Raw genomic sequence first — 25,042 nt, 5'->3', positions numbered from 1 at the left:
GTGGTACTATTTGCCTTCTTTTCACTCCTTAAGAACCTTACAATCTAGGAATACATGGTGATATGTCATCCACTCCTACAGCCTTATTTACATTTAACATAATCAACACTTGATACACTCCTGATTCTTTCACTTTCAATTCTTCTAATACTTCCTTCCCTTCTAAATATTACACAGCATCATTTACACCAATATGGTATAGTGTTCATTCAATAATTCCACTATATTGTTTGTGACAGTCACTCTGCTGCCATGACTGTTCACCAGTGTCAGCCTGTCATAGTTATTCTTTCTCTCCATATAGTGGAAGGATTCCCTGGAATTAACCTTGGCCTGACCAGTCAATCTCCTTTCATACTGCACCTTTTCTTTCTTTATCTGCTTGTCACCTTCCTGTCCTGAACTTTATACTCTTCATGGATCTAAGTGCCTCAGCTGTCTTGTACCTCCTTCATAGCATTTTTGTTTTAAGCACAGCTTGCTTGCTTTCACTGTTTGTCCATTTCACTCCTATTCTATTTACTCACTTAACCATTGTTATGCAGTTATTATTATTATTATTATTATTATTATTATTCAGGCCTCCATGGAGTCAAGACTCATCGTGGGAGGTCCTTCCTAAGAAATACAAAGTCTATCAAGACTCATCGAGGGGAGGTCCCCCCCCCCTGAGAAACACAAAGTCTATCATACCACTCCTTAAACTCATTGACTGTGCTCACTCTCACCACTCCATCAGGCAATGCATTCCATGGTTCAACCACCCTCCATGCAAAGAAACCACTCTCACCCTCTTTCAAACAGTTTCCTTTCATAACTTCCAGGGATGGACTCCCTGGAATTATACATTGCTTTTGTCAGATACTGCCTTATGAATTTCCATACACTGCCAACATCTTTTCTGCTCAGCTCATTTACTAACCATATTGATGCTAGTTGACTACAGAGCTTCCCATAATCACCCACCTTATACTTTCACATATATCCTTGTAGACAGGCTTATACGTTGGTTATGCATTACTAACTCACTTAAGGAATTGACAACGTAGATATGAATATAAATTAAATTACACTTTAATAAATATTTCCGATATTTCGGCAAAGTCACATTGCCATCTTCAAAAGGAACTTACAAAAAAAGGCACGTGCATATAGGCACTACAACACAGTAACTGAGAATGAAGTGATGAAGCTATTGTTCTCCTAAAAGTCCTGATGGTGCCCTCTAGTGGGCTAAGTAGGTGTTCTTGGCTGTTGGGCTGAAGGTCTGCTGTTGTAAGCCTCCCAAATTTGGGGCAGTCGCATACAACCAAATTTGTTGAGGTTTGTAGAGTTTCTTAGGGCTGAGGCTGATTCCATAAATAGTCTTTCGAATTTGTATTTGCTACGGCGTATTACTGTAGCTTTCTTCCACCGTATTCTGTGGCGTGTATCCAGAGCATGGTCTGCAAGATCAGAATGGCTGTACTTGTGAAAACAGATGTAGTCTTTGTGTTCAGAAATTCTGATATTCGCTGTCCTGCCTGTTTGGCCAAAGTAAGACAGTTTACTGCTGCAAGGGACCTGGTATACACCAGGTAGGTCTAGAGGAAGTGGTTGGTCTTTAGTGGAGCAGATAAGGGATGCCAATTTTCTCTATAGCCTGTAACAGGAGGTCAGGGTCATGTTTTTTTAAGATTTTGGTAATTTTTTCCAAAAATCTTAAAAAAAATCTTGTAAACTGTCTTACTTTGGCCAAACAGGCAGGACAGCGACAAGCTGTACTTGTGAAAACTACATCCGTTTTCACAAGTACAGCCATTCTGGTCTTGCAGACCATGCTCTGGATACATGCCACAGAATACAGTAGAAGAAAGATACAGTTATACACCGTAGCAGATACAAATTCGAAACACTATTTATGGAATCGGCCTCAGCAATAAGAAACTCTCCAAACCTCAACAAATTTGGTTGTATGCGACTTCCCCAAATTTGGGAGGCTTACATCAGCAGACCTTCAGCCCAATGGCCAAGAACACCTACTTAGCCTGCTAGAGGGCACCATCAGGACTTTTAGGAGAACATTAGCTTCATCACTTCATTCTCAGTTACTGTGTTATAGTGCCTACGTGCACATGCCTTTTTTTGTAAGTTCCTTTTGAAGATGGCAACCTGACAATCCCGAAATATCGGAAATATTTATTAAAGTGCAATTTAATTTATATTCGTATCTACGTTGTCAATTCCTTAAGTGATTAGCATATATCCGTTTTTACAGTAACTTTTCTTGTTCCCAAACAAGTACCTCGTGATCACTCTCACCAACTGGCAGCAATGTCAATAATTCATTACCAACTATATCTTGTGAAGTTATCACCAAATCTAAAACATTAAAGCCTGTGGTTGCTTCAGGCTTTAATGTTTTATCTTTCTCTTCTCTTATCTCGAATATTCAAGATAGGTATTTTATTCTCTTTTCTCAAATACTCCTTATTTGTATACAAACATAACAATTCCTGTTTCTTTCAGGCCATTCCACCAGCACCAACATTTTTTTATTCTAGCTGCTATATTGCACCTCTCTCTTCAGCCTCGCCACTCCTATTTCTCTGATTCTATCTCTGATTGCCATTCATACCTGTCTCATCCTCACCTGTATGCATTCCATCACCTTGTGCTACTACAACCACATCTTCAACCTCATATCATCTTCCTCCTGTTGTACAACCTGGTTAGTTGTGCTATCTGCTTCACAACTACCCTTAGATCATTACCTACATCAACATCTGGATTCTGTGCCTTTTCAACAAACAACAGCCTTTCTAAATGAACACCAGACCATTTAAATGCAATCCATCAACTTTAAACTATTCTAACTTCCCTTCAAATTCATTCCACAGATTCACAAACTGAATTTCCTTTGTTTCACACAACTCAGTCATCTTGTTATTCATTATTTCTGTTATCCTTCTCATTTCACTATTGTCATATCTTGGCAACATGTTAATGACTTTTCCAACAAGAATATTATCTTTTATCTGCCACAATAACTTCAAGTCTCTGTCAACATTCCCTTTTTCACCAACAAGGTCATTTGTTCTAACAACTACTATTAATTCTGATGCCCAATCTTTTTTTTTCTATAAAGCATCATTTATTTGTTTCATTTTTTGATCAGAAAAGCATGTTTTTCATACTTTATTAGTCATAACATCTCTAATGATCAAGTCCCCATACAATGATATATGATTATCCTTTGGCTCTTTCTTTATAACATACTCCCACCTTCACATTTACATCAGCCAATCTCTTCTTTAGGTGTTTAATCTCATCTTCTGATGTTTCATTTCACTTTTCATTTTCACTAACTGTTGATTAAGCTCTTCTACTACTGTTCCGACTCTAGCTCCCAATTCTAATTGCTCTAACCTAGCTATATACTTTCACATACATTAACACTTTCATTCTTTCCATTCCCTCTAACTATCCACAAATCTTTCACATTTTTTGGTGCATGCACGAAGCAATTTTAGCATCACATCCACTGGAAAAAACTAGGTCAGAAGCTTTCCATGCTACCAACATGTGCTTATTTACAGATTCCATTTTCAGAAGCAGAAACAGTAGGAATGAGTAGCAAAACAAAGTAAACAAGAAACAAACACTACTGAAGGACACTTGTATCCAGCATGAAAAAATATAGCATAGCACAATTTTGGATAAAAAGCCTTACTATACATTATTTAAAAACACTTTTCTTAGCACAGGTCAAATATATTGCTACATTCACTCACGATACTAGTGACACTCGAAATTACTTTCCTGAGTACTAATTTTTTTTTTTTAACAAAATATTATTCAAAAGATTACACAAGGTCTTTAGGTTGGTAAGAAGAAAATATTTATTGTTAGAAATTTCTTTTGAAAAGGTTGTAGTAGTTCAAAGAATCTTTGGTATTATATTTGTAATAATTTTTTAGGAGTTAGTGTACAGAGAATTCTTTTCACAAGGCGATTTGGAAAAGGCTATGGGAGTTCGACCGAGTGAGATGATGGACCGAGAAAAGGCTTGCATTCCAGAATTGCAGATCAGTTTCATCCAAAGTATAGTGCTTCCTGTTTATGAGTAAGTGATTTCTGTGTGTTGATCAAACTATACGTATTATCTTCAAAATTATTTATTTTCCTTTTATGTATAATCAGTAGAAATTACACAGACATGCATCATTGTTTAAAGGAGAATTACTTGTAAGCCATCTTTTAAGCAATATCTTTATCATTATTCATAAAATGTTACTTACTTTATATTTAAGAGGATATGATTTATTATTAATATTACATTATTAATATTATCATGATTTATCATCATCAGCCCTCTATGGAATCATAAAGATCATTGTATAATAGGATAGTCAATTCAGGAAGTAATGGTGGGTGGGAGCCTAAAAGGATGCTACAGTTCTATATACTAATGACAGAAGTATCAGGAACAAGAGGGAGAAGTTTTTAGCATTGGTTAGTGACATGGCCAAAAGTTATAGGCATTAGCTAACAGCAGATTATGTAGTTACAGGGATAGAATGTGAATGGTTTAGTACTTTCAGGCATTGATCATTCCTGAAAGTACTGCTGAAAGTTTATTTTTCACTTGTTTAGACTATAATAAATTTAGTTTAATCCTTTATCCAAGTGTGAGCAAACAAAGTTTGCACCCGAAAATATCTTCAGGACTGGGGTAAGGTAGTACAACACTGGGCAACTCGTAGCAAAGATGGACCAAGCTAACATCACTCCTATCTCAGTATCTCCCATAATGCAAAACACATCTACTTGCAGATATGTGTAATGTTATGCATTAAAGGGAAGGGCTACTACTCAGACTAGTTTCGACCTTTATTGAGGTCTCTTCAGTAGGAGCCAGGCCCAGAATTGGAGATACCAGGCAGAAGCAATGGCAAGGTCATCTTTACCTATTGGAGTTGCCAAAAGATGTGCCACCTTTTTATTAAATTGCTCTGGATTTAGAAAAGCTTTAGAGAAGAGAGATTTAGCTTGGTTCACCTTTGCTACGAGTTGCCCGGTGTTGTACTACCTTACCCCTGTCCTGAAGATATTTTCAGACACAAACTTTGTTTGCTCACACCTGGATAAAGGATTAAACTAAATTTATTATTGAAAGTACTGTTGATGATAGCAGATGAATTGCAGCCAAAAATAATAGAAAATAGGCAGGAAGGTGACTGTTCATTTGAAGAAACCTGGTGTGAGATGAAGGCCAGTAAGATAAAATATACAGTAGGTTGTTGCTATAGGCCAGGGGGTTTCATGGATGATCTGGAAGACATGCATCGCAAATTAGTACGATGAGTACAGGTCAAGTGATTATTATGGGGGACTTCAGCTATGGTGATATAGACTGAAAGGAAGAAAGATCACATGGTATGAAGGAAAAATGGAATTTATACACCTACCAAGAGATAATTACTTGAAGTAGCATGTAATAGAGGGAACTAGGGGGTGTGAGAGTATTTGACCTGGTCGTAGGATCAGAAGAGCTATCCATAACCAAGGTGGCCATGTTGCCTGTGATTGGCAAAAGTGACCATGCAGTCAAGACTTGGGAGATTTTAAAACATGAGGAATGATCTGTCAAGAAAGGGTATATGTGAAACTACAAGGCAGGTGATTATGACAAACTTAGGAGGAAGCTTTAAATCTGTGCCATGGCATAAAACACTGCAAGGGAAGGATGTTAGTAGTGCATGGGAGATAGTTATGGGTCACCTAGAGGAAGCCATATTAAATTCTATATATAAGATAGGGAGGTTAATCAGGTAGGAGTTAGATGAATCAATAATATCATTAAGCATGAACTGCAAAAGAAGAAAATGTTGTGGAGGGGATATAAAGAGAAAGGTAACTAGGAAACTTATGAACAGTACAAGGCTCAGGCAAGAAAGGTGACCAGCATGGCAAGGAAGGCAAAATCAGATTATGAGAAGAATCTAGCCAAGCAGGACAAAGGAAATCCCAAAGAGTTCTTTCGTTATTTGACAAGTAAGAGGAAGAACGATTTTGGAGATTAACCTTAATGAGTGATGATGGTCATGAGGTGACAGAAGCAGATAAAATAGTTCAGTTACTGAGTGATCACTTTGCATGAATATATCATCTAAGTGTGGTTACCGTTACACTGATGTGGGAACAGAGGTAGATGAATTGGCACTTCTTAGGGTATTGCAGAATCTCAATTTCATGGGATATCAACTTGGGTTTTGCCAGAATGTGCAAGGGAACTGGCAGTGCCTCTGACTAGGCTCTTTAATTTAAGTTGGCTTTGGTAGAGTTCCAAGGAAGTGGAAAGAGGGCAAAATAATTCCCTTGCATAAGGGAGGTTCTGCAGGTTCTAAGACTGTAATAGCAAATTACATGTGTAGACCAATCAGTATCTTAAGTGTGGTGGTAAAAGTACTAAAAAAATTGAATTCAAGAATGAGTAGATAAAGATATATTTTATGAGGATCAACATGGCTTTGTGAAGGATTGGTCATGCCTTAGTAATTTACTAACTTTTTTTAATAGAGTAACAGCTGATAAAGGAAATGGCTAAGGGATCATTCTGCTAGATTTTGCACAGGTATTTGACAGAATACATGGAACTCTATTACACAAATTAGAACAAATGGGGATGGATATGACACTGGTTATGTGGATAAGAGAGTGGCTAGGCCCAAGTGGAGATACCAGGCAGAAGCATTAGCAGGTCATCTCTACCTATAGGAGTTGCCAAATGGTGTGCCACCCTTTTTTAATAAATTACTCTGGATTTTGAGAAAGATGTTGAAAGTTTATTTTTCACTTGGTTAGAGTATGATAAATTTAGTTTAATCCTTTATCCAAGTGTGAGCAAACAAAGTTTGCACCTGAAAGTATCTTCAGGACTGGGGTAAGGTGGTACAACACCAGGACACTCCTTGCAAAGGTGGAGCAAGCTACCAACACTCCTATCTCAGTATCTCCCATAATGCAAAACACATCTCCTTGCAGATATGTCTAATGTTATGCATTGACTGGGTTGTGGCCCTTCCCTTAATGCATAACAAGAGAGTGGCTACTGGACAGATATCAACAAGTAGTATATGAAAGGGCAAAAACAGGTGACTAGTAGTGTGCCACAAGGTTCAGTGCTGGGACCACTACTGTTTAATTTTTACATAAATGATATAGGAAATAACCTGAAAGGAAATATTCAGTTGTTTGCTGATGATGCAAAATTAGCTAGAGTAATAGTTAGTTAAGGCAATGTAGGGAGCTTGCAGGATGATTTAAATAAGCTGTCAGTATGGACAAAAGATTAAATTGGATATCAGTTTAATTTGGAGAAATGTAAAGTTATGCATTTTGGGATAAATCGATAACAGGCTGTGCACCACATCAATGTGGTGCACAGCCTGTTATCGTACTCCAGGAAATAGATGAAGCTAGAGATTTAGGAGTGGTGGTAGACTGAGAGAAAGTTTAGAAGACATGTTGCTAAGGTAACCCATAAGATTACTTGGCTATCGAAGAACACATTAACAAGTAGAGATAAGGAAGTTGTCCTTCCTCTTTACAAGGCCTTGATACGTCCTTTTCTGGATTAATTTGCTCAGTTCTGATCTCCTCGGTTTCTTGGGGATGAGGAAACAGTGGAGAAGATTCACAGGCAAGAAACCAGGATGGTGAGTGGTCTGTGAAATGTTCCCTATAAGGATAGATTGAGGGTGTGTGTGTGTGTGTGGATTGCAGAATTTGGTTGATTGGAGAAAAAAGAGGGGGATATGATAGAAACATTTAAGTTGCTTAAAAGGGCTCTATAGGATTGATGCAGCGAAAATGTTTCAGCACTTAGCTAGAAGGGCCAGAACTAGAGGTCATCCCTGAAAGTTGAATAAAGATGTAGTGAGTAGGGGTGTGAGGACTAGATTTTTTGCTTGGAGAGTTGTGAATGAGTGGTATGGATTGCCAGAGTCAGTTGTGAGTGCTTTGTCTATTAATGGGTTCAAAGAGATCTATATATGATAGATTATATGGATAATTTGGGTCTCTTGCAATGAATCTTCAGACTCCCTCAATATGCCCATATTATAATAATAACTTCTTCATTAAATATCAGTATCTATGACTCATTACTTGCTGCACTCACTGCATTCCTTAGCATTGCAATTCATTTATACACTCTTCCCAGAAAAAAAAAAAACCTGCTTTTTCAGTATACATTCCTGTAATGTCTAGAGAATAATGTCATATTCTCAATATTATTTTCTTATATGCATTATTTCTTCTGTTTTATAAAATTCATTCATTAGCTTATAGTTACCATATTAGTATCTCTTTTCTTCCAGATCTGAATCACATCCCTTAACTTGGGTATCAGTTCTCATTCTCTGAACCTTAACAAATATTTAAATATTTCTCCTTATTTCTTCCTTTTTTTCCCTACTGTTTTAAATATTATTTTCTCTAATATATATGCTTATAATGTCCATAAATGTCAGCAGTAAGAAAAGAAGTAAGAGGAGAGGTGACAGAGCTCAAGCATCAAGCTGTGTGTGTGTGTCAGTTGTTGTTGTGGTTAGTGTTGGAGAGGCTGGTGAGAACCAGAATCGGGTCGACAACGATGGTATTATCTTTGATGGACAGCATGGATTTGCTAAAGGGGAGGTCATATTTTAGTAATTTACTTACCTATTGCAATAAGGCGATGGCTTCATTGGACAAAGGAGACAGATACAGTAGTATATTTAGATTTTGCAAAAGCTTTTGATAGATCACTGCATGATAAGTTGATAGTCCAACTAAAGCAGATGGAGTTGATATTAGACTAATGATGATAGGTATCAGCAAGTTCTGTAGGTGGGGAGTAATATCCCAGAAGAGGAAAGTCACTAGTGGTGTGCCTCAGGGGACTGTTTTAGGGCCATTGCTATTTAACCTATATGTTAATGATATCAGGGAAGATTTGAATCGCCCCAACTTTGCAGATGATGCAATTTATGAGGAGTAGAGCAGATGTTGTGGCCTTACAAGAAGCCTTGAAAAGATTGAGTGAATGGGCACATGAGTGGGGATGACAGTTTAATGTTGCAAAATGTAATGCCTTAAAATTTTGGAAACAAAGATGGGATGTAGAGTTTATGCTTGGTATCAATATATTGTTGAAGGTGGAGGAATTAAGAGATTTTATGGTGATGGTGGATAAGGATCTAAAATTTAGAGGACACATTGACAAAATTGTGCATTCCCCTCAATCACTCCTCATATCTGACATTCCCTAGAGCTGACACTGATTTAATGAACCTTCTCTGGACCCTCTCCAGTACATTCTTATTTCCCTGAAATCCAGGTGACCAAATCTATGCACAGTAGTTCATATATGGCCTGATCAAAACCTTATACAAGGGAATCATAACCTCTTTTGCATGTCAGTGTCCTCCTCCTCATGGCCATAATATGTTGGGATGTTCTTACAATTTTAGCAATCTGATCCCTAAACTTCATGTCTCTGTCCATCATCACTCCCAGATCTATCATCACCTCCAAATTTTCTCCATTAATTGTATACTCTGCATTGCCTACTGAATTTCAAGACCTTGTACTTTGCAACATTAAACAGAAAGCTCCACTCATTTGCCCATGCATATAGTCTACTCAGATCCTTCTACAAGGCCATAACGTCTGTTCTACTTCTCATAACTCTTCTCAACTTTGCATCATCAGCAAACTCCTCACATCTATAGCTTTCTCTGTCTCTATAAAAACCTAAGCATTCTCTTCTGCTCAAGATGATGTTTTTCACTTACCATTACTTACACTATAAGAATCCCAAATTCATCTATCCTTAGAATGCTGTTCACAATGTTTAAGGAGGTGAACCTAAAGCCTCTTTAAAAATTCTTGATGTTGCCCAGAGGAGACCAGATCAGCTCATAGATGATCTTTTTCTCTCACACACACATACACACACTCACATAACTTCAACCTTTCTCTCTCTCTCTCTCACTCAGTTTTGCTTCACTCTCTTTCTCAAAGATACTCTGTTGTTTCAGTTCATTGCCTCCTCTACAATGAGATGTCTCCTCTATCATACTTTGCTTTGAACTCATTCACAAGACTCTGGCAACCTATTCCACTCATTCACTACTCTCCAAGCAAAAAATGTAGTTCTAACACCATTGCTAACTACACTCTTACTCAGTTTCCATTGAAAGTTCTATTTCTCCCACCAACACGCCTGAAAAAATTCCTCTGAATTAATCTTGTATAAACACCTCAGTAATTTCTATGTCTCAATCACATCACGCCTTTTCCACCTGTCAGCCATGATTCCTCCACTTTCTGTAGGACTGTTAAAACAAGTGACCAAACATCTCTTCTCATTACAACTGTAAACACATTAACCAGCCTGCTTTTTCTTTTCTCTATCATCTGAAAGAGCCTTTCTCATGAGGTGTTTTTCAGCTAAGTACAACCTCCAGCTGTTCAAGAAAAATGTCGATAGATTTCTTCTTTCTCAGTCCTCACCAGCCCACACACACAGCACTTATGTGCTAAGGTTCTTCTATCTCTCATGTATGGGACATTAAAAAAAAAAAAAGTACAAAATCTTGAATAAGTAGCATCTGAACCAAACCAGATTACTAATTTGGTCACCACATTTCCATTGTGATGAAAATTGTTAAGGGATTTGGTTATTAACTAGTGTCTTTTGGGCCAGTTTATGCTGATTAATGAAAATAAGATATTGCACTCTTAATACCATCACTCAGGACTCTAGGTTTTGCCAGAAATCATTTAAATATAGTATGCTATCCAATAAGCACATATATTCATTATCTTTATTGTAGGCTTCTGGCCAGCTTTTTTCCTGAAGCTGAACAACCATGCAAAGCTGTACAAACAAACAAATTATTCTGGGAAAGGATATCCGATATATACAGAAGGCGTTATACAAATAGTACTTCATCTTTAGATATACTTGAAAATGAAGAAGTTGAACAAGAGTTGCTTCAGTATCAGGAAAATACAGGTAAGTTAAAAAAAGAAAAAGTTTTTTTTAGAAATATCATTAAATCACATTTCTGTTTTAATTAAATCATATTTCTGTTATTTCTGTTTCTGATAGATATTTCAACATCAGGTAAGTTTTTTTTTTAAATGCGAATTCCACCACAAAAAGTTGCTATAATATGTTAGTATTATGAACACCATAGTGGACCAATGCACTTATGGAATTTTGATAAGCTCTTTTGGAAATTTCTTATAGTGAGGGATATTATTATAAAGTGTTTGCAGTTCAGTATAGTGCGATTTAATTGTATATGTACCATACATTTCTCTTTATTAAATCCTTTCACAATTAAACCTACAGATATGCATATGACTGTATAAGTTGGGTTTCGACATATCTATGCTACATTGTTAAAGGTTTACATTAATGCAAAAGTTGTGTGTATAGAATTATACACATAATATATGCTATAGAAATATATAATATATATAAATATACTATATAGATATCGTTAATCAGTATAAATTAAAAAATCACACTTTAATTGTAGTGATGGGGAGATTAAACAGTGATTTTATACCAAGAAGCAGGGCTGCATATATTATTGTTAATTTTTCTAAAACTCTCCATTGTATAATCATTATAGAATAATATCCTAAGTATGTGAAAAATTTCAGGTGCTTAGGAAAAAACCAAAGTATTTGTATCCTAAACAATTTTAATTACTGTTATTATTATTATTCAGGCCTCCATGGAGTCAAAAGACTCATCGTGGGAGGTCCTTCCTAAGAACATAAAGTCTGTTCAAGACTTATCGAGAGGAGGTCCCCCCCCCCCAAGAAACATAAAATCTATCATACCACTTCTTAAATTCACTGACTGTTCTCGCTCTCACCATTCCATCAGGCAATGCATTCCATGGTTCAACCACCCTCCATGCAAAGAAACCACTCCTCACCCTCTTGCTCACAGTTTCCTTTCGTAACTTCCAGGGATGGCCTCTTGTCATCACTCCTTCCCGCTGTTTTCAACCAAGCGAAAGAACTCCCCAGTGTCAACCCTGTAACCACCTCTCAACAGTTTAAAAGTCTCAATCATATCACCTCTCCTTCTTCTATCCACCAAACTCGTAAATCTCCTACCACCACCCAACACAAAAACTAGGTGGTTGTTAATACACTAGAAAACAGGGCTTTGAAGATTTGCTCCAATGAACAAGCACTTAAAGATGAATTAAAAGTTATTAGCAATACCTTCCTAAAAAATGGTTACAGACAAAATACTATCGACAAAATTCTGTACAAGACCTCACTTAAAAACAAAAATAAACATTAACATTCCATACATTGACATATCAGACAAATAAATTTTGTCTGATATAACATACATATCAGACAAAATAAACAGAATACTACAAAAATACAACCTTAAAGTCACCTTTAAATCTCCTGCAAAATTAAAGAACTTACTCAACTCATCCAAGGATCCATTCCCTCTGCTGGCCCACCCTGGAGTATACTGTATTCCTTGCACCTGTAATTTACCCTATATAGGGGAAACAGGATGCACATTCCTATCAGAAAAAAGGGAACATAAATGACACATTAAATATAATAACTATGGTCAAGCTGATCTTTCTAAATCATGCCCTGAACACTTTATATAGAATTGACTGGAAAAGCACCTTTTTGTTTACATCACACCAAAATTTAAGGAGGCATGTAAAATTCTTATCAATCACCCTAATCTTAACAATAATGATGGTCTAAAAATCGCAAGCATATGGAAGGCACATATTCTACCCGCTTAACTTTTCTCCCTAAGAGTTAATTATAAATAGGACCATAGATAATCCAGGATCCTAAATCTAATATAACAATTGTCATGTTAAATTAGGACATCATTTTTACTGTAACAAAACTATCTGCAGGTATCTCTCGATTAATGAGGTTAATTAATCCCTCGATGTTACCGCATATATTAAAATAAATCGTGTGAATCAAATATAATAATCAATGGTAAAAAGTACAATTCATCCATGATCGATTACTGTATTAATAGTTCATTTTAAATGGTACTGTTTTAGGAAAGATACAAAATGAATGCAAAGTAAATGTTTAATAAATACTTGTACCTACATTAGTTACTGCAATTTTTTTTATCAAAAGAAGTTATCAAGAGTTGTTTGAACAGTTTTAGTTTTTTTCTTATCGGCATAAATTCTATGCTAACAAGCAAAATGACTTTCCAATCCTCGACAAACAAGCATTCTTCAATTAACATCTGGATTCATATCCATTACTTGCTGCTTAAACAATTCTAAACTGCGAAATATTCCATCCAGTTCTTTGACTATTATCTCCTTTGGAACCTCATCTTCACATTCCATATGTTCATTGTCTTCATATGCATGTTGTTGTTCAATTTCAAGAAGATCATTGTCACTGAAATCTTTTGAATTTGAATCCAATAATTCTTTAACATCTTCTGCATCAACACCATCAAAACCAAGGTCTTCACCAATTGCAACAATTTCTTCAATCACATTGTTCACAGGATTTTGAAAACAACCTAAGTCATTAGTGCATTCTGGCAAAATGTTTTTCCAAACAGCCTTCATGCAGCTAGAAGACACTTGCTCCCACTATTCATGAATGTTTTCAGTTGTGTGTTTAATGTTAAATTTTTTTCCACAATTCTTGAAGCATAATCACATTTTCTCCCGTTGTTGTTTCTGCTGCCTTTGAGAATGTCTTTTTAAGAAAATAGGCTTTGAAAGTTACAAACGCTCATGTCCATAGATTGTAGAAATTATGTTGTATTTGGTGGGGAAAATAAAACTTTCATATTCTCACACAGATCATTAAGAGAATTTGGATGACCAGGTGATTCATCTAAAATCAAAAGAGCTTTGAAAGCTAAGTTATTTCTCTTGCAATAAGCTTCAACTGCGGGCAAAAAAAGACCAATCTTCGAATAGACTTTGTGTAATCCAAGCTCTCTGATTCACCCACCAAATTACAGGTAAAGAGTTCTTATTACATCCTTTTAAAGCCCTTGAGTTCTGAGTTCGACAGACAAGCAGCGGCTTCAGTTTAAAATCTCCATTATCATTCCTCCAAGCATAACAGTTAAGCAAGCTTTCGATACTTTATAGCCAGGCTGCTTCTTTTTTTGATATAAAAGTTCTAGATGGCATTTTTTTTCAATAGAGGCCAGTTTCATCTACATTGAAAATTTGGTCGTAATCATTTTCTTTGATAATTTTCTGCAGCTCAGCAAGAAATGTAGATGCAGCATCTTCATCGGCACTTGCACCTTCACCTGTTATTTTCACATTCTTTAGTTCAGCCCTAGATTTAAAATTTTCAATCCAGCCTTTGCTAGCTGCGAATTTTGAATTGTCTTCTTTATATTTAGTCTCTTTAAGTCTCGAAAACAGGCTTAGAGCTTTGTCCATGATATTATAGGCACTAGTTGGAATTCTCTTTGGATTGCAGTCTTCCAGCCAAATAATCAACAGATCTTCCATTTCAACCATTATAGCACTCTGGTTATGTGTACATTGCAGATGTAGATGCAACTTTATCTTGCTCACAATATTCATCAGCTTTGGATAGATAAAATAGTCTGTATTGTAGACTTGTTAAAACCAAATTTGCTTCCAATCTTACTTTTACTTTCACCACATTTAAATCTTTTAATTATATCAAGTTTTGTATCTAAGGTAATTACTTTCCTCTTCTTTTTTTCACTTAATCACCCAGTTGTGGGATTGTTCTTATTCTTTGACATGATTAATGGGCTATAAAATTTACGAAGAACATAATTTGTAAATATGTACAGAAGAACAACTGGAGCTTGTAATACGCCCACTCTTAATGCTGGCAATGAAGTAATTGGCTGGCACTCAGGCTCAGGGAGCACAACTGCATGGGAGGAATGACATCATCATGCTCACGCCATGAGGCTTGCATGTTTTTGCGTGGCAAATTTAAAGGCATGTTAATCAAAACTCTTGTCCCGTATATCAAGGGATTGTCGCAGTTAATTTCGGCATGCTAATCAAATCCTGCTTTAAGCAAGGGATACCTGTATATGAAAGAATGTTTCTCTGATGTTGTGTTAAATAGAATATAGCTTTGATTTAGGTAATTTATTTTATTTCATTTATTTCTTGTAATTTTATTTTATTTTCACTAGAGGTCAGGCCAGTAGAATAACTGCTGATCAAATCATTGTCTCTTCAGCATACTTTGCAAAATGTAATTTAGCTTGTCTCTGCATATATATGTGTATACTTCAGATGATGACCTTAATATGAAGGTCAAAACATTGAAAAATTAAAATAATTATAACACTAGTGTTGAGTCCATAATTTATGTAAAATGAATGCTGATCACCATGTAACACTAAATGAAAAGAATTCTTGAGGATTCAAGAACTCCTGAAAGCAGTAATGAATGTGTGTATACAGACAACAGAGGAATTAGATGGCCTGGGATCCAAGAAGAGCAGTCTGAAAATTGTGGAATAGGTAGAGAGGAACAGTTAAGGGAGCCAGGTGTAGAGGAGTTGCATCTGAGAAGTGGTATGGGCATAACTAATTACAGATCCAAGAAATTACTGCCAGGGCATCAGAAATAAGGGAGATAAAATTGTTATATATTGATCACATTCATTTCTAAAAAAAAAAAAAAAAGTTTGGAATAAGGGAGATGTAGTTGAATGAGGATGATATCCTAAGCATGATATTTTTCATCAGAATAGGTAGGACAAGAAGGGAGGATGGGGAAACTATTCATGCTTATTATTATTATTCAGGTATCAAGTCCGTGTGGTTAGCAGAGTGGCTATGCACTTTGCAACCATGGTGCTTGTATACCATCCAGGGTGGCCTTGGCATTCCGCTCCTGAGCACAGTCATTATTATTATTATTACGAGCAACTCCAAGGAGTCCTTAGACTCATTGAGCAAGGTCCTAAACATCATGTCAATAACTATGCAGCATTTGCACAGTATCTATTATTCTTTGCCTTGAACTTCTTCAGTCATGGCATCTACAACATGCACATTGGCAGCTTATTCCACTCGTTCACCATTCTCCCAGTAAAAAGCCTAGTTCTAACACCCTTGCTAACTATACTCTTGCTCAGTTTCCATGGTTTTGTAAGGTTTATTCTATAGACCAATTATCATCTTGGTCACTTGCCTATGGATCCTTCTACTTCCTCCCCATCACCATGAAACCCTGGTGCCCAGATCTGTGCACAGTAGTAAAGATGGGGTCTTATCAAGGCATGAGGAACAATAACCTGCTTGTCTCTGCTTCTCAAAGTATTATTCAGTAACCAAGTGATTTAATGAGCTGATTAGCCACTTTTACTATGTGCCCACTAAACTTCAACTTCCTATCCACCAACACTCCAAAGTCTCTGGCTTTGTCAATTTCCTGGAGTACAGTTCCACCAATGTGGTATATTGCTGATAATCTTTTCACCCCAAAATGCATAACCTTACACTTTGCCACATTAAACTGACATCCATTCTCCTTAGCCCAGTCTGCCAATCTATCCAAATCATCCTGCAAAATTTTGACATCATGTGTATTCACTATTGCTCTACCTAACTTTGCATCATTGGCAAATAACTGAACAGTTCCTCTTAGATCCTTTCCTATATCATTAGTTAACAAGTTGAATAGCAGTGGTCCAAGAACAGAACCCTGCAGCACACCACTAGTCGCAGGTCTTTTTTTGGACTCTACTCATGAATAAACTACTCGATGATATCTCTCCATCAACCACCCTCCTATCCATCTCACCAACCCTATATCCACAAGTGCTGCAGTTTACTGATTAGAATTCCATGTGGTATCCTGTCAGAGGCCTTAGCAAAGTCCAGCAGTATTACTGTAAATCCATTACCCTTATCCATTTCAGCCATCACTGTATTATAAAATGTGAGCAAGTTACTGAGACATGATCTACCCTTCACAAAACCATGCTGCCCAGCCCCTTAAATAAATTATCCCATTTTTCCATCTATCCCTTCCTGTATTTTGCTCTTGACCAACTTCTCCAATATTTCGACAATGACTCCTGATATGCTGATCAGTCGGTAATTTGCAACAGCAGTCTTGGAGCCTTCTTTATGCAACTGAACTATTTTCCCCTCTTTCCATTCCTCTGGACGAACCCAGAGCTGAAACTTAAATTAAACAATATGGTCAAGGACACTGACAATTTCTTTGCCACTTCACATAAGACTTGAACTGGTATATATACCATCCAATCCCACAGCTGTATTCACATTAAGGTTCTGTAATATACTATTCACCTCCATTTCATTCACCTCAGTTCCTGTAAGCCATCGGTTCCCTCATTCCTGCAATATCACTACCTGGAGGATATACTTTTGCAAAGTGTTTACTTAGTAATTCTACTATTTTGACTGATTCAGTTAACTCCCTATCATCGGCATCCCTTAAAAGCATTCTGTCATATACATTTTTTCTTTTACTTGCAGCATAATAATCGAAAGAACTGTTTGGGATTCTCTTTAGCGTGTGTTGCTAACTTACTTTCATAATCTGCTTTTGCTTTTCTTACCACACTGGTTACCCTTCTGGCCTGTGCTTTGCAATGCTCATGTGTCTGCTGGTCACCTTTCTCCTTGAATTCCTTCCACAATTGTTTCTTTTTTTTTTTTTTTTTTTTTTTTTTTTGTAGCTCTAGCTTAATGGTGTTATTCATCCATTTAACTCCAACTTGACTTACTCTCCTGACTCTAGATATGCAGTCAGCCATTACCTTCCTGAACCATTCCTTTACCACTTTCCATGCACTATCAACATCCAGTCCTTGCAGTTTTACATGCCATGGCACTGATCCAAGCAATATCCTAAGCTTGTCATACTTACCAGCCTGGTAATTCCACACATACCCTGTCTTAACTGAAAATTTCACACATTTAGCTAGCTACCTCCCAGGTCAAAACCATATGATCACTCTCACCAGTTGGTGGCAGTGTGGTCATATTCATTATAGTCAAATTCTTAGATGCAATTACTAGATTGAGCACTCTCGAACCCCTAGTATATTCCATTACATGCTGTCTCAGGTAGTTATCCCTTAGTAACTGCATAAAATCCATTTCCTTCCTCCCATGCCTCCTTCCAGTCAATGTTACCATAGTTGAAATTCCTCCATAATAATTACCTGTCCTCCACTCATTGAGTCTATTTGCTGATGCATACTGTCTCCATCATCTATTCCATCCCCTGGTCTATAGCAGCACCCAACTGTGTATTTTGTTCTGCTGCCCTCAATCTCACACCAGATAGCCTCAAATATGCTATTTTCACTATCCTGTAGTTGAACCTCTATTCTCTTTGGTTGCATTTCATCAGCTGTCATCAATAACACTCCCCCCCCCCCATTCTTTGCTCTATCTTTCCTGAACACGCTATACACCTTCACATTGCTGGAGAGTAGGCATCCATTTATGGCTCCATGGTGATGGAGCTCTGCCACCAAACAACTTCTCCTGAGAAGGAATACTTCATCCTCTTGTTTTATCAAGTGCCCTCAAAAAGCTCCAACTACATCACAGAATCATAGAAATACCAACTGAAAATCAGGATAAGAAGTAGAAAACATCAGAAGTTGCAATCAGTACACCACTTTTCTTGATAATACATTCAACAGGGGAATGCCCTCTTAGAAAAATGTCACCCTTCTCCATCCAGAAGGATATCGAAGGGTCAGAAGGATCTCTAAAGTCTGTAAAGAAGGAGGTATAAAATCTGCATTCAGGAGATATACTTATCGAAGCATCAACTAAGTCACAATCAGAAAAGTTACTTTGTGCGGCATCTATTGGTGGTGGTGGGGGGGATACTAATTATGGTTATCCTCCACAATGCCATCAATGTCGGATGAACCATGAAGAGTAGAGAAGATGTTGTGGCCTTACAAGAAGACTTAAATAAATTGAGTGATTAGGCATGGGAATGGGGATGTGAGTTCAATGTTGCAAAATGTAAGGTTTTAAAATTTGGAAAACAAAAATGGGATGCAGAATTTATGCTTGGTGAGGATATATTGTCGGAGGTGGAGGAAATAAGTGATCTGGGGGGTGATGGTGGATGAGGATCTGAAATTTAGGGGACACATAGCCAAAATTGTGAAGACAACACAAAGGCTTCTGGGAATGATGCGAATAAAGAACACTGACTTATAGAAGTAGAGAGATTCTTGTTCCATTGTATAAGGCTTTGATTAGGCCATACATGGACTATTGTGTTCAGATTTGGTCATCACCTGGTTTTCAGAAGGATGAGATGTTGGAAAGGGTCCAGAGGTAACTGACTAAGGTAGTTTCTAACCTCTGGAATGTCGAGTATGAGGAAAGATTGAGAAGATGCAACTTCAGAGTCCACCTGTCTGGTGGACAGGAGGAAGAGGGGATAGGGGATATATGATAGAGACCTACAAGTCAGTAAGGGGCTGTTATAGGATCAAGGAGAGGCTCTACAGAAAATAGTGGGAGATCAGGGGAGAACCAGAGGTCATCCCTGGAAACGGTATAAAGAGGGTGTTGAGTAAGGGAGTGAGAAGGTTTTTTTTTTTTCATGCAGAGTTGTGAATGATTGGAATGCCTTTCCTGAGAGTGTGGTGTCTGCAGAGAATTCGAGTGTGTTTAAAGCACGGTATGATGAGCTGTGTGTATGATAAAAGGACCTCCTAGATGAGTCTTTGACTCCATGGGATCTCGGGTAATAATAATAATAATAATATCGATGATTTCACCATCTTCTGCTATTATTGTAATATGAGGATCATAGAAAGACATTTGCAGCAAGCCGTTGATCATCTCTCAAAATGGGCACTTGCAAATGGGTTCAGATTTTCATAGCACTTTTGCTGCTAACAATCTTCATCCTGACCCAGAACTCCAACTAGGTCGATAACTAATCCCAGTTACATTAGAAACCGAAGCCAAGTTCAGTTCTTGGGATTCATATTTTAAAGCAAATTCAGCTTCTTTTCTGACATACATCAGTTATACCTTTTGGGGTGCTGACAGATGCTCTTTTCTTTGTAAGTACAGGATATTGATAAGATCGAAATTTGATTATGGGTCCCAAGTCTATGGAGAGTACACTACGATTGCTAGACCCTGTTCACCATCAAGCCCTCAGAATAGCAACTGGAGCATTTCATATATTATCTATTCCTAGTTTGTACATTGAGGCAAATGAACCACCTTTGGTTCATTTGCCTCAATGAAAATAAAATCCTGCCAGAACTCCCTACATGACCAACTATTTTTTGTCCACGATGGGAGAATATGCATAATGCTCAACTACCATAAAACCTTTTGGTTTGTGAATAAAAGCTCTCCTATAAGTTCTGGAGATTGCAGTGGACAACTTTGTCCAGATTCCACTAAACCACCTCCACTGTGGTAATCATTCATACATACATGTATGTGGCTTGTCTTTCAGTAAGCTACTGAAATTTTGCACTCCCTCCTGGTGTCAGAAATGAATTGAGACTTGAATAGTCTGATTTTGTGCCTGTCTACAAGGACAGTTCAAAATCAGACGATCTAGTGGAATCTTTCCAGACAGCATTATATCTGCACAAATCCCACAAGAGGGTACCAACTTTACAGCTGAGCTGTATGTGATAGAGCTCACACTGAAATGCATTGGACTGCATCAAACGGTGTCACTCCTTATTACTAAAATACTCTGGATTAGAGTATTTTAGTAATAATTTGAATATTGCTTGGTTAAGACATGTTAAATTCTACCTTTGAGAATGCTGTATACTGGATGTCATTTCTGGTCTTCTCTATAAGAACAGTGGCTGCATTGAACCAGGCTCTTTTGCATCAGTGAACTTGATGCGCTTGAGTTATAAACAGGTTTGTGACAACACTTATGCTCCAGTAACTGTAATACCATAATTACTGTGCTAAATTAAATTGATGTTAAATTTTTTCATTGCTGTGTTGTCATAAGTGCAACATATAAAGTAATCTTTCATCTCAGTTTAGTCTTTGTTGCTGAATATTGCTTTGATGTTCTGAATTGATCTTCAACCAGAATAACACTTTTTTTTTTTTATATATTTTATATGGCTGCTACCCACAAAATGTTTTTGCAAACTTATAGTATATTCGTACTATGGATGGGCTAAGGATTTGTTTCTGTTTTTTTTTTTAATTGTATATATTTTTTGTATATTTTATTTATTTTTTACATATCTGGCTCTGCTCTAGAAACCAAACATGGAACTTTTTCAGGTGACTTCAGGGCTCCAGTAATAAATCGAACAGTGGTCATACACTGGCAATGAATCTCATCTCTTATCTAAAGCATAAATTATAGAAACTTGGTAAACACCAAGTAGCAACAATTGAGACAATTTTTCTTTTAGAGAATGTAACAAATTGTGGACTTGGTTGAAGCATTTTAAAAATAGCAATCAGTTAGAATTTCTTCAAAATCTTTGCTGCATGCATTGAAGCAAGCAAAACTGTCATATGCTGTGACAGTTTTGTCTGATTCAGTGCTAGAAATGGATTTCAAAAAGTACTGGTATTCTAGAACTATGAGGGTTGTTCGAAAAGATTGGTAAGAAAAAAAAATAAGTTAAACACACATTTTTGGAAAAAATCACCTTTATTTCTCAACATAGTCTCCATCGAGATCTACACATTTGGTACAGCGAGTTTCCAATTTTTTCATCCCATCTAAAAAGTAGGATTTGTCAAATTGCAAAATAGTCATTGACAGCCAAAATAGTCATCGACGTCCTCTTTTCCAGTAGCTGCAGGCAAGCCTACCAACAATGAGTTGAACATTAGAAGGATTGTTGAATGCCGTCAGAAGGACTGTAATTTGAAAATATAACTCAGAGTAAGTCATATGTGCTTTAACCCCCCCCCCCCCAACCGGCCAGGACACACACACACACACACACACATATATATATATATATATATCCAGATTAATCTGGATGCAATTCTGTAACACCTGTTGAATAACATGGATAAGAAGTGCAAGTTGTCTCACTATTTCATCCACCTTAGCCAGTAGAGAGGTTAATTTACTTACAAATTATTGTCTTCAGATATTACTGATAAGCTGTTGCATTTCAAAATTATGAAGTCTATTAATTTTTCACATTTGTAGACTTGATACAGAAACGTAATTGTTGCACCTCATTTTTTCTTAAATTACTTTAAATGTTAGCCAGTCTCATATGAAGGTGACAGGGTTTCTTCTAGAATTTCATTTTCTTCATCCTGCATAACATACATACATACTGGCCAGGTGATACATACAGTTTACTGACATCCTGTTATACCCTGTTATATATTTGGCATAATCTACACAACCAACCAACCTGAAATTATTTAATCCAAAGAAGAACATTTTGTATTTCCATATTTTTGTGCCATCTGTTATTGACCTGACTTTTAAAGATTGACATTTAATGCCTCATTAGTGGCAGTGGGTGGATAGCCTGATGTACAAAAGAAGATGAATTGGATATGATCTGGGATGCGATCTGGTAGAAGAGTATAAAAGTTGTTCACATATGCACGTGAAGAAAAGTTCAACAAATGTTCATTTGAACGCATTATATTTTTATAATTAGTTACATAAATGGTGACAAATGATATGCTTTTCCATTGTAGAAAGCCAAGATGATTGAACTCTACTTATTTCCATATATGGATTTTTTGGGAACTAAGGAGTTATAACCAGGGTAATTATTTCTCTCTATCTCTCTTTATCTATCTTTCTCTTTCATTTCATCACATGCACATACAATTGTAGTGATAGTAGATTTGGTAATAGTTCAAATTCATTCTCCGCTGTTCCTTCCTTTTTCTGGTATTATTCACAAATCACTATTATTATTTTTTTAATTTTATCAATAATTCAAGTAGCTTATTTTGAAACTACCTCTAGAATTTATGCATGTTTTTTATATATTTAAAAAAAGAAAAGAAAATTAAAGATCAGTTTGTTCAAAATATAATAGAGCTATTCATATTACATTCATCAAGGTAGTAAGTAGGTAAGTTTCTCTAAGGAAACATAGGGAAAATTGCACTTTTAATCTTGTTATATATTGAAAGAGATGAATGTTCTTCCAGAATTGTCTGGGAGAAGCACATGAATTGTGAATGATGTTGATATTCAGATTACTTTGTCTGAGCTATGTATGTATATATGCCAAATTCATTTGATCTGTTGTACCCCAATTTTCCATCATAATGCTAGCTTGTTAAACCTCTTTGGAGATATATTCCAGAGAAAGATATTTAACTTATTCAACTATTAATATCTAATATATGATTATTATTATTATTATTAATAACATCTGACTTCTATGAAGTCAGAGACTTATCATGGGAGATGCACACTATCATACATAAAGCTCATCCACCCATGCCTTAAACTGATTCAATATGTCCAAATTCACAACACACTCAATACATTCTACTGACCAACCACTCTTCATGTAAAGAACCTTTACCTCACTCCACTGCTCACACCCTCCTTATGCAATTTCCAGGGATGGCCTCCTGTTCTACCAATGCCCCCCCCCCCTTCCATTCTATGAAAAATTGCTACCATATCAACCTGACTAATATATATATCTCAGTCATATCCCTCCTCCTCCTATTCATGAGGCTTTGCAGTTTACATTCTTTCAATCTATCTTCATACTTCACATTTCAAAGGCCACTAATCACTTTTGTGAATCTTCTCTGGACACGTTCTACATATTGTTAGACTGGTGCTTCGTGAGCATTGGTTCTTAATTTTGAATATGACCTATCAATTGCTTCCTTGTGACCAGGGATCCTAAAATTTTCCCCAGGTCACTGACTAACAAATTTATTTGTTCTGCACCAGTTAGAGTTGTCTATCTTAATAAACTGTGGGTCCTTTCCCTGATCTAGATAACTATCCTGCTTGACTCTAATCAGGCAGGATGGTGTCTGGATTTTTGGGAGATTGCAGTCGTGTCCCTTTTCTAGCCTTAATATTACTTAATCACTCTTTCCCCTATTGTCACAGTCCATATTTTGGTGAGTAGCAGTGTCATTCTCAAACACAATTCAATGACCAGGATTCAACTATAAACATAGTTTTATTTTATACTATCAGTATACATGAAACATAAATCAATCAATTCGTTAAATCCCTTAAATTAGATTAAACACTTTAAGTAGCATTACGACAATTTCAGAATATGACATATCTATTATCTTCTAAGAGAGGGCATGCACATAGGTATATACTAAGAATTGCCTAGACATGTATCTTTAGGGAGACAGCTAAGGTAACATACAAATTTTTTCTGCAAGGATCACATAACATATCTCTTTGGACTACCAGTCCAATGTCCCTGAAAGTTCCACTAACTAACAAAATAATCTCAGTCTTCCTTTCTGCAAATGTGCTTAAACCGAATTTTTCACTCAACACTCCTCTTGAACTTTATATACGTCAAAATTACCTTACCATTTCTTGCAGCATACAGTCTCACTCAAATACCACGTGCATATCCTGGTTGGACTTTGTTCACTCTGCAGATTGCTTTTCCATCTCATGGATTGACGCACACTGGATTTTCGGCGTTGTTGGGAAACATCTGAGGTGCTTGTCTGGAACTTTTGTACCCTACAGGAGGGACATCATGGTTCGGATTTCATTTTGGATCCGAGTGCAGACCGACGATTTTTCGTCGGTCTGCACTTGTAGTTAACTGTTAACTTTAATGGCGAGATGGACATCGATCCCTTGGATTTTATCCCTTCATTGCTAGATTTTGATTATTAATGAGAAATTTTTGAGCGCCTGGCTTTCCCGAATTAGGACCATGTAGAATCGTTTGAAGCGATGATCAGAGCTGCCTTCAGGCATTTGTGTCTCCATCTGTCGTTTTCATCATAATTTTATGAATCACGAATGA

General features: G+C 36.7%; 1 protein-coding gene across 1 annotated transcript in view; it reads left to right on the top strand.

Annotated features, from left to right (window-relative positions):
* Positions 1-25,042, top strand: part of LOC150106633 (cGMP-dependent 3',5'-cyclic phosphodiesterase-like) — a 302,619-nt gene that overhangs the window by 242,100 nt on the left and 35,477 nt on the right. The window contains exons 21-22 of the mRNA XM_090393446.1: positions 3,960-4,105; positions 10,866-11,047. Of these exons, the coding sequence (XP_090249572.1) occupies positions 3,960-4,105; positions 10,866-11,047 (328 nt within the window). The remainder of the gene's footprint in view (positions 1-3,959; positions 4,106-10,865; positions 11,048-25,042) is intronic.

Source organism: Typopeltis vanoorti, chromosome 5, assembly GCF_054136105.1.
Source record: "Typopeltis vanoorti isolate ZY-2024b chromosome 5, IOZ_Tvanoo_1.0, whole genome shotgun sequence".
In the NCBI taxonomy this organism is placed as follows: domain Eukaryota; kingdom Metazoa; phylum Arthropoda; class Arachnida; order Uropygi; family Thelyphonidae; genus Typopeltis; species Typopeltis vanoorti.
This window is presented reverse-complemented; position numbering and strand designations above follow the sequence as displayed.